The following is a 12,061-nucleotide window of genomic DNA, read 5'->3' as shown; positions in this document are numbered from 1 at the left end:
CCGGCAAATCTACATATGTTATGAAATGTTCCAACCTCTTTCTAAAATATGTGTTCAGTAAACAAAACCCGTGACTTTCAGCAAACTCAAGGATGCGGTTGCCATCTTCATTCCGTTTTCCATAGCCAAAACCGCCATGTACGTTGTCAAAACCATCTGTTTTCTCTCCAACGTGGCCATTGAGATCGCCTCCAATCAGGATTGTTTCAGATTTTGGTATTGTTGAGATGGTGTCAGAGAATGCAGTCCAGAAGTCATTTTTCATCTCTTCTGATTCGCCTGTCTGTGGTGCGTATGCAGAAAAAATAATCATTGTTTGCTTTTCTATGCGAAGCTTGATCCACATGAGACGTGAATTAATCCTTTTAATATCCAGTACTTCTTGGGCTAGCGGTTCTCTGACAAAACTTCCAACACCATTTTTGGCCGTCTTTTGACCATTCCAGAATAGTTTCTATTTTTCTTTGTCTGAGTTGACATGACAGACACCATTCGATTTCCATCGGGTTTCCTGAAGGCAGCAGATGTCAATCCTTCTACGCTCCAGCATTTCTGCGATTTCCATGCTGCGGCCAGTATTTAAAATTTAGTATTTAAATAGTATTTAAATACCAAATACTGCTGTAAGTATTTAATTACTGGCTACAAGTATTTAAAAATTATTTTAAATACCATGCAGTTTTCATTTGATACTAAAATTTGCGTGTTAATAAAAAAGAATCACGAATTAACAATTTTTTTATTTTTATTATTTTATATACACCCACATCACAATTTGGAAATCTCATAAATGTTTCCATTAGAAATGAAAAAAGACATTAATACATAAAATTCACCAATAATGTTGGTTAACTTTAAGGAGCAGTAATGTTTCAAACAGATCATCAGATAAACGATTACGCTGTTTAGTTAGAATAAGAGCACCTGAACTAAATAAACGTTCAACTGGAGCACTTGAAGGCAATGCTGTTTTATATCTAATGAAAAGTTGTTTAATTTTTAAATGTTTGTCTAAGACTGAAATTTTAACTAAGAACAACTATTCAGTTAAGTTACCAACTCATTTATTAAAGATAATAAAGGAAAAAAATTTGATATGGAAAAGATATATGAAAAATAGAAATAGTACGCTGTATGAAGACTTCAAAAGGATTAGAAACATAGTCAAACGAGGAATCATGTTAATTAAACAGAATTACTTAGACAGCTTAGCTAAAATTGTGAAGATTAATCAGAAGGTATTTTGGAAACACATAGGCAGTAATAGAAAAGACAGTTTTTATTTGGATGGTTTTTATCGGGTGGATAAAGATGGTAAGAAGAAAGGAATTGTGACTGATCAACAGGAAATGGCAGATATGTTTGCTGACTTTTTTTCATCAGTTTATGCGACAGTGGATGATCTGCGTGATGAACCATATCAGGCTGTTTCGAAATCTAAGCTCATTGGATTAAAAATGAACGAAATAACTTTTGAACCTACAGTTGTCTATGACAAATTAAAAAATTTGAATGTTAACAAATCGTCAGATCCAGATAATCTACATGGAAAGATTTTATTCGAATGTAAAGAGTCTGTTTGTAATTATTTGTCTGCTTTATATGGTATATCATATCAATGGGGAGTCATACCTAGTATATGGAAGGAAAGTGTTGTAACAGTTATCTATAAAAAGGGTGATAAAAAAGATGCAAGAAATTATAGACCAGTGGCATTGACCAGTGTTATTTGTAAACTATGGAATCGGTTATTAAAGATGATTTGATGTTGTATTTAACTGATAATGATTTGATTGACCCTAGACAATATGGTTTTGTAAAAGGTAAATCAACGGTAATGCAACTCTTGAAACTTCTGGATGATTGGACTAAGGCACTAGATGATGGCTACAGGATTGATGTTGTGTACACGGATTTTGAGAAGGCTTTTGATAGAGTGTCACATGGTATTTTAGTTGAAAAAATGAAAGAATACAGATTGAATGATAGATTGATTACTTGGGTAAACAGTTATTTAAGCGGAAGAACATTCAGAGTGAGATTGAATGATAAAATGTCTAGATATTGTACAGTGTTAAGTGGGGTTCCTCAAGGGAGTGTGCTGGGTCCTATATTATTTCTTTTACATGTTAATGATGTGTTTAATTTGTATAAAGATACAAAAAGTCCAGCAATGTATATGTATGCAGATGATGCAAAATTGTACAGAATTGTTAGCTCAGATGATGATTTTGATAGAATGGTATTACAAAATGGGTTAAATGACTTGACTAGTTGGTGTGCAAAGAGTAATGTAAAATTGGTAACCAGAAAAAAAGCATTCAGGAAAAAATGTCTTCAGAAAAAATATCTTCAGTAAAAATATCTTCATTCAAAATGATCTTCCAGAAAAATGCCTTCAAGAAAAAAAGTCTTCAAGAAAAAAAGTTTTCCAGAAAAAACGTCTTCAGGAAAAAAAGTCTTCCAGAAAAAAATCCAACGATACTATTTTATTTTAAAAATATTCATACATACACAAATGAAATTACATTTTTACATAAAAAATTTGTTACAATAAAAATTAATAAAAATCATAATAACTTTATTATGTTCTTTGTGTATTAATATTATCTGAGAGGTTTATTGGAATGGATTATAGGGTTGTTAAAGTGTTACAGCATGTGCCTAAAACGGTTCTAGGGTTAGGGTTAGGGTTACACCTAGTGACCTCTAAACATAATTTTTAAAATGTTTTTGAAGGTAATTTCGTTGAACAAATTTTTTTTTTAAGACTTTTTTCTTGAAGACTTTTTTCTTGAAAACTTTTTTTCTTGAAGACATTTTTTCTTGAAGACGTTTTTTCTTGAAGACATTTTTTCTTGAAGACATTTTTTCTTGAAGACTTTTTCTGAAGATATTTTTTCTGAAGACTTTTTTTCAGGGATTCTGTAAAATTAAATGAAAAAAATTGTGTGGTAATGAAATATGGGTATAACATACATGAAAATAATTTTCAATATAAAATTGGTCATCATTGGATAATGTCGATAGTATTAAGGACTTAGGTGTAATATTTGATAATTCTTTAAAATTTGTTGATCATATTCATAACAATGTTAAAAAAGCTAATTCTTTGTTAGGTTTAATAATTAGAAATTTTAAAGGTGTTAGTGATCATATTTTTATAATGCTTTATAAATCATTAGTCAGATCTCAACTAAAGTATGCAGTTTGTGTTTGGTCTCCGTGGACAGTACGGGAAACAGAGGTGATAGAAAGGTTCCAGAAAAGAGCAACAAAGTCGATCAAGGCCTGCAAACATATGAAATACGAAGATCGTCTAAAATTTTTGAGCTTGCCAACACTGAAATACAGACGCATTAGAGGGGATCTCATCAAGATGCATAACTTGTTTAGAGCTACAGATCAACGTGACCTCCCAGTAATGATGAAAGCTGGGAGACGAACAAGAGGACACAAAATGAAATTGACTGCTCTTCCATTCTATAAGAACTTGAGGAAACAATACTTTATCAATAGATCAATTTGTATCTGGAACAATCTGGGTGTCGATGTTGTGAATGCTGATAATGTGAATGATTTTAAAAAAAGTTGGATACTTATCTTATGAATGCCAGATTTATGTATGATTGGAGGGCAAATGATACTTGATGTGACATTGGCTATTTCGCTCTCTATCTGATTCTATTGATTTTCACCCCATCTCAACTTCTGAATTGATAACTTTAACTGCCAAGATGAAAAATAATAAATCGGTTGCTGCTGACGGATTAAATATGTTTTTAATAAAAAATACAATTCACAATTTAACAATTCCCCTAGTCCATATTTTCAATTTATCTTTGTCCACCGGTGTATTCCCTGATACTTTTAAAACCTCTAAAGTTATTCCTATTTTTAAAAACGGTAAACCAGATGACATCATTAACTATAGACCCATTTCTCTTTTTTCTCTACTATCCAAACTTCTTGAAAAATTAGTTTATACCAGGTTGTTCTCTTTTTTTGATGCCAACAAAATTTTTTGCAAAAATTAATACGGTTTCAGGCCAAACCACTCCACAGAGCTTGCTACTCTTGATTTCATACATCACATTTTATCCAGGTTGAATGACAGAAAGCTTTCAGTTGGATTATTTTTAGACCTTTCCAAAGCATTTGATGTAACCAATCATAACATCTTTCTAAACAAACTTTATGGTGTCAGAAACGTAGCCAACGATTGGATTAAGAGTTATCTCTCTTCACGTAAACAAAACGTCTCCGTTGAAAATCACCAATTTACTACGGCCTTCATCCTAAACAGCGTACCTCAAGGCTCAATCTTAGGCCCTCTACTTTTTCTAATCTATATTAACGATATCCAAAATGTATCTACCGATATAAAATGTTTGCTTTATGCTGATGATACCAACCTCCTATTTACTTCTGATAACATCTCAAACTGTTCTGATTCAATTAACCAAGTGCTCTCTAAATATGCTGATTGGTTCTCTGCTAATAAACTCATAATAAACTACTCTAAGTGTTCTTATATCATCTTTGGCCCAAAAATCTTAACAAATTTGTCTCCAAACCTAAACCTTAATATCAACAATATCTCAATAAATCGTGCATCTTCTTCTAAATTTTTAGGTATAACCATTTCTGAAAATCTTTCTCGGGAATCTCATCTACAATCTATCTCCTCTAAAATTAACAAACTCATAGGTCTTTTCTACAAAATCAAGCACAAATTAACCAAATCCGCCTTAAAAAAAACTCTACTATGCTTTTATTTATCCTCATCTCACTTACTGCATAACCATTTGGGGTAACTCACCAAAAACCCATCTTTATTGTATGATATTGTCACAAAAAAGAGCTATACGCTTAATCTTCAACTTGAACCCTTTCTCTCCCACTAGCTCTTTTTTTAGTAAACTTAATATTTTGTCGATTAATTGTTTATACATTTATTTTACAGCTATTTTTGTTTTCAAATTCTTAAATAATTTACATCCCTCATTTTTTTCTAACATTTTTACACTCAGTGAATCTGTTCAAACTCTCAAAACTAGACACACTACTATCTTTTACTCAGTAAAAACTCGCCTTAAACTCATCTCTACAAGTTTAAAAACAACTGGCTCTAAAATTTGGAAATTATTTGTGCCTCATGCCATTCATAACATAACAAACAAGCAACTCTTCAAAAAAAGGTTGCGATCTCAGCTTTACTTACTTCACCCCGACACCACCATCTAACGATTTATATACATTAATATATAGCTGTTGTTTAAATATGAATGGATGTGTGGGTGTGTGTTGTTCGTGCGTATGTGTGGTGCGTGTGTGTTTTTGTTTGTCCGTTATTATTATGATTATTTGACTAAGAAGTATTATCTGAATGTATTTCATTCGAGTTAACATTTTTATAAAATTTCGATATAGTATTTGAATGCATTTGAACGCTGAAATTGAGTTTCTTAATTTTCTAACCTTTGAACCTTTATGTTTATTAATGACTTAGTTAAGGGTGGCCTCTCCACAAGTTTATTTTAAACTTATTTGGTCCTCTATAATGAAAATAAAAAATAAATAAAAAATAAAAAAAATTTGTGAGATTGGGATATATTCAATTTTTTTTATCAGTAACTATCGATATTATCGTCAATTCATTGATTAGGATATGTGATTAATTTATTTATTTATATTTGTTTTTTTTATTATTATCTTTTTTTTTATTTTACAAGGTTTAATACATTATTGAACTTATAAGAACATTAATTATTTTAAATTTATTCAGTATAGACTCATAGGTTTATTTAATTTATTGTTTTAAAATTGTCTTAGTTTTGAGAATGGCACAGGAACGTTTCGTCTACGCCTTTGTTTAACGTAATAATAATAAATAATAATAAAACTTGTATAGCGACTTTTATAGAACTACCCAAAGTCGCTATCCAACATAACCAAAAGAAAATTTTTTGTCCATTTAAGTGATCAAACAAAAACATAAATATTTCGAAAATAAACATAAGTAGGACATTGTAAAAAGAACTAAAACAAAACAGATAAATTCTTTAAATTCATATATAGATGCACACATATACTCTCGACCATACCCAATCACTCAAAGTCATGTAACAAGCATATAAGAACCAAACAGCAATCATGTAGCCCGAATCAACTATTTTAAACCAAATCATAGATACATTCATCCACACTTTATCCACACCGATCACACACAAATAAGCACAGAAGATAAACGATAACATATAATTCAGAACAACCAACAGATAAATACCCAACCACCAGCACAATATTAATAAATCAATTCAAATTATTAGAAACACACGAAAACACACATCTCCTCACATCCAAAACACATTCAACGAAAGCACATCCCATCATAAAACACCCACATACATTAAGTACTTGACAACTCAATTATATAATTAAAACGTAAATAAAAATAAAAACAGCATAAAACAAATGAATGTTCCATTATCGATAAGCTACATTCATAAACAACAAAAGCAACATGCAACATACTATTCACAACTTCAATTAATCTTCAAAACAGGTGTGTTTTCAATTCTCTCCTAAACTGCAACAGTGACATCCCTGGTCGACGAATGACGCATGGAAGACTGTTCCATATTTTCGTACCACAAACAGCAAAGTTACGAGACCCAATCTTCAATTTTGACACCCGATCTGTCAAGTAATTCTGATCGTTTGATCTCAAGACAAAATTCTGAGCAGTCATATCTTTGAGTGTAAACATCTCCGTCAGATATCGTGGTGCCAAACCATTTAAACACTTGAACATTAATAAACAAATTTTAAAAACAATCCTCTTTTCAATTACCAACCAGTGCAAATCCTTAATCAATGGAGTCACGTGATCATACTTTTGTCCACCCATTACTACTTTAGCTGGCCTATTCTGTACAGACTGCAACAGGGCAATTTCTTTCGCTGAAACTCCATACAGTAGGCTGTTGCAGTAGTCCAAACGTGAGTGGACAAATGAATGAACTAATGCCATCAAAGCGGGCTTGCTGACGAATCTCTTAATGCGCTGCAACTGACGTAGATGAAAACAACATGACTTTACGACACCCCGTATATGATCATGCATGGTCAGATTAGCATCAGGTGTGAAGCCCAGAATTGTGGATGATCTTTCAAATTTAACAATGGCATCATCCATTTCCAGTGCATCTTGATGTATTTTTGATGTCTGCTGTCATGTACCAATTGGTTTTATCTTTGTTCAAATTTATTCCATTTTGTGACATCCAAATATTTACTGCAGCCAACGCATCTTTCAGTCCTTCAGCTAAATCATCAAACTTTTCCACAGGAGCACATGACACTAACTGAATATCATCTGCACACGCATAACACTCCATCTTATGATTCTCCATCATGTCAAACACATCAGCAGTATACAACAAGAAGAGAAATGGCCCCAACACCGATCCCTGAGGGACGCCAGTTAACATTTTTTTTTTATCCGAATATTCATTACCAAATAATATCCGCTGTGATCTGTCATTTAAGTACGACTTGAAAAATCTTAGCACAGTGCCTGAGATTCCATAGCTTGTTGACATTCTTTGAACAAGTATATTGTGATCTACACAATCAAAGGCAGCACTCATATCAAGTAAAGCTAACAATGTCACTTGCTTTGAATCTGATGCCTGAAATAACGTTGACAACAGCTTTAACAGTGCCGTTTCCGTAGAGTGGAATCTTCTAAACCCCAACTGAAAGCACGGAAGATTATTTTCATCCAAGTATTGCAGAAGCTGTCTTGTAACCACCCTTTCAACAATCTTTGCTATAAACGACAAATTTGACACAGGACGAAAACTCATCAACTCATTTGTATCGGACGATGGTTGCTTCAATAGAGGTGTAACAATTGCTTTTTTTAAAAATCATTGAATCATATATATATATATATATATATGTTATAAGAGAATGGAATAAAAGTTATAAATATATGACGTCATTTATATAGAATACCACAGTTTAGCCGTTAATTATATATCTATTGTTTATATTTTATAATTTGTTATTTAACTAGCACGCTCGTGGGCGATGAAATAAGAAAAAGCTTCCGTTATAGTAGTGTTGATATTAATTTACTATCGATAGATTAGAGCAGAGATATTGCAAATGTCGGCATTACAAATTTTGTCTAACATGGCATCCAAGGCCATAAAAGAAAAATTGTCTGAATTAAAGAAAGATGTAAATATTCTAAATGGATCAAAGTAAAATTTTTGACAAAATTTCAATTTTATTTTATTAATTTAACTTTTTTAAGCTTTTTTTAACAACTTTTTCTTAGACTTTGTAAGTCAAAATAAAAATGAACTTTAAATTTTAAAAGTTCATATATATATATTGAGAAAAAACTTGACTTGATTATTATTTTCAAAATATATTATAATGAAATCTATCAATCAATCATCATTTAGCGTCCAGAAACCCAGTTCTCCCGAGGTAGGACATTGTTTTCTCTGCCATCAATTTTTTGCGCCAAATTAGATGATCAGTTGTATTAATTTTTTAAATTTAGAGCTTTCATATCTTTCTCAATTGTTTGCGACTAGGACTTCTTTGGACGGCCTTTGGGATGTGTGCCAGGTACTTCAACATCTGCAAGAGAAGTTATGGCACTGTTTCCACTTCGTTTGACATGACCAAACCCCCGCAGACGGTGTTGCCGGCATTCGTCCTTTATATCATCTAAACCAGCACGACGCAGGATTTCGGTAGATTTGATGTGGTCCTTCTGACTAATTCGTTGCATCCATCGGAGTATTTTCATGTCGGTTCGTTGAAGTTGTTGTTCCAGTTTGGTTGTCATTGGCCATGTTTCTGCACCATATAACAACACCGGACGTATCACAGATTTATAAAGTCTTGATCGTAGTGGTAGTGGGATGTCACCCCGCATCAATATAGAGGCAAGGAGATGCCATTTATTCCAGGCTGCACGTATGCGTGCTCGAACAACAGCTTCAGCTGTTCCAGTACAATCCAGAACATTCCCTAGATATTGAAACGATGTGACTTTCTCTACCTTAATGGCTTCAAAAACATTGCTATTTCGAATCTGTTGTTGTGGATTGATGCAAGCAGGACAAACAAAATTGGACACTTTAGATAAGTACCAATTATTTTTAAACAACGTTTGTGACACCACTGGTTACACTGCTGACACTTGATTGAATTGTTACCAACACCAGCTTTACAAACTGAACAGGGTCATCGTCAGGTAGCTGTGAATTGGATGGGTTCACCAGTGTTCATTGCTTTGGTTTTGCTGATGTTGACTTTGAATCCATGATCAGCGAGTCTGGTGTTCCAATCTTCAAACATCTGTGCTGCATTCTGCTCAGACGTGGCTGTTAAAATGATATCATCAGCATATATTAGATTCCAAATGTCACCAGTGCGTATCGGCTTTGTGATTTCTTCCATCACAGTTATAAATATCAGTGGACTGAGAATTGAGCCCTGGTGAACTCCAATGCCGATGTCAAATGCATCTGTGTTTCTAACTGTTGTGCTGACGAGAGTCTTAGTATTCGTATACATTTCCATCACAAGTCAAACAAAATATTCTGGAATGAGTTGTCGACGTAGACTCCACCTGATTGCTTAACGGGGAATTCGAACAAATATTTTTTCAAGGTCTACAAAAATGTGTGATAGTTGTTGATGCTTTGCGAGGTACTTCTCTTGCAGTTGCCGAAGGATGTGAATTGCATCAATTGTTGTTTTCCCCGCTAGGAAACCAAATTGATAATTTCCGATTCTGATGCACGACGTTAATCTTCTCTCAATGATTTTTTCGACAATTTTCAGGGAGTGTTCTAACAGACGTATACCCCGATATGATGAACAGTTCAATTGCCTTTGTATAGCGGGACTGTCATGCTATAGTTCCATTCAGTCGGCATTGAGCAATTTCTCCAGATTTCACGGCAAAGTTGTAGTAACGTTTGAATACCTGCAGTACCAGATGCTTTGATAATGTCATTTGTGAGTTCAGAGGGCCCTGCTGCCTTCCATCCTTCATAACTTTCAGAGCTTCTGTAAGCTCCTCTACAGTGATGTCTGGAATCGGACCTTCGATGGGTGGAGCGTCAAAGTTAACATTGATGGGATTTGTTTCGTTTAACAGACGGTTGAAGTATTTTCTCCACTGTAGCTTGATCTCATTTTGTTCAAGAACCATCTCATTTTTGTCGTTTTTGATACATAAGGCACCAACTATGTCTTTTTTCATACGCTTTGCTTGTTTTGCTATACGATACAGATATTTCATTTGTTCATCTTTGCTTTTAGTGAGCCAGGTCTGCCACAAGGAGTCTATGTTGGACGACACATGATTCGCCAGATATAACTTTGACATTTTTGAATAGACTTCGGTGCTATTATAAAAATATAAAGATTATAGTTTATACATTCAACAGATCTTTTTCATATATGGAAGGTACATATTAAGTAATAAATACTATTATTAATGTATGTTTCCAAGTGCAAGTTAATAAAGATAAAGAGGTATTGATCGAATTTGTACAGGTTTAAATTAATTTATCAAGTTATTGAGAAATGTAGGTTTTACTCTTTGTTTGAGACTAGTATAGGCCAGCTAATAAAAAAGCTATGGTCACAAGTTATAATCTAAAAAGATAACTCAATAGAGGTGCTCTACAGAACTTCTATACAATATGTTATATATAAAATATAACATAAAATAAAATGCAACTGATTCACAAATTCACTTTGGTTCCAGTCGGATTTAATTTGTGTTTGTAAATCCAGCACCGGTTGGGCTTGAAAAGTCAAATCCAATACAATCCTAAACATAACTAACCTATGTTCGATTTGGTTATAACTTCTCACATGAGAAAATTACAATAGGTGATAAAACCGTACCATTTTAAAAAATTAAATAGTTGTTTTGTTCATTTTAAAAAATTAAATAATTAATGAATTACATTTTCAAAAACTCAGTTGTTAACATTATTTTATTTTTGTTTTCACTGTTTTAAAGTTGGTTAATACTATAGTTGTTATGAATATAATTAACCATTAATATATTATTCAAACTAGGTCAAGATCCAGTGATTTTGGTGGCAATTTTATTACTGATGAGTCATTCAAAACTGAAACAGTTAAGCCAAAGTTTGACATTTTATAATATATTAACAATAGTAGTATAAATAAATAAGTATATATATATACATATATAAATTTTTTAGCATTAGATAATTTAAAATTAAATTTTTCAGTATTTCTACCTATAAATATATATACATATTATATATTTATGTTGTGGTTTTCATCAATAATTGCATATATATATATATATATATATACATATATATATATATTTATTTATTTATTTATTTATTTATTTATTTTTGTGTGTGTACACAATTGCACATACAATAGGTATACATATATGTACAATTTGCACATATGATATACATATGATATTGTATATGTTAATATGAAGTATCTAAATTCAACCAACTTTATCTACTACATATTTACATTCACATGGTTTAAGGTTATTTGCCTCGTCGCTTGAACATGGTCACATTTCAACCAGCAGCATAAAAAGAGTAGAGCAAGAAAAAGTACGTTTTTACTGATGTTTTATTGATTATAATTGATTTAAAATGCTTAATAAATGTCCAGGCCCTACCGAAATGTGTCCCTTTTGAGGCAGGCTTTGAAAAGTTACCTCAGATACCTACAAAAATGAGCAAGAGGCAAACTAAAAAGCTGAAACAAGTCGGTTTATATTGAATGAAAATAATTATATAATCTGAAACAAGTCGGTTTATATTGAATGAAAATAATTATATAATTGTACTTTTGAGAATTCACTAAAAAGCACTATAAATTTTTTAACAATAATTATAATTATTATTATTACAAAATTTACTGGACCTTAGAGTTTATCATTGTTAATGTATAATATTGCTAAAAGGCAAATTAAAAAATTAATCGCCAACAGATAGAAAAATCAAAA

At 32.2% G+C, this 12,061-nt stretch overlaps 1 protein-coding gene across 1 annotated transcript; it reads right to left on the bottom strand.

Moving 5' to 3' along the window:
• Positions 1–166: 166 nt before the first annotated feature.
• On the bottom strand, positions 167–565 carry HELRODRAFT_152525 (hypothetical protein; the record flags this gene model as incomplete). Its single annotated transcript, XM_009018120.1, has 2 exons — positions 167–454; positions 488–565. Coding segments are annotated over 2 exons (366 nt in total), but the record flags the coding sequence as incomplete, so codon positions are not given.
• Between the last annotated feature and the right edge of the window lie 11,496 nt (positions 566–12,061).

Source organism: Helobdella robusta, assembly GCF_000326865.2.
Source record: "Helobdella robusta unplaced genomic scaffold HELROscaffold_20, whole genome shotgun sequence".
In the NCBI taxonomy this organism is placed as follows: domain Eukaryota; kingdom Metazoa; phylum Annelida; class Clitellata; order Rhynchobdellida; family Glossiphoniidae; genus Helobdella; species Helobdella robusta.
The sequence above is the reverse complement of the archived record's forward strand: the minus strand, read 5'-3'. Positions and strand labels throughout refer to the sequence as shown.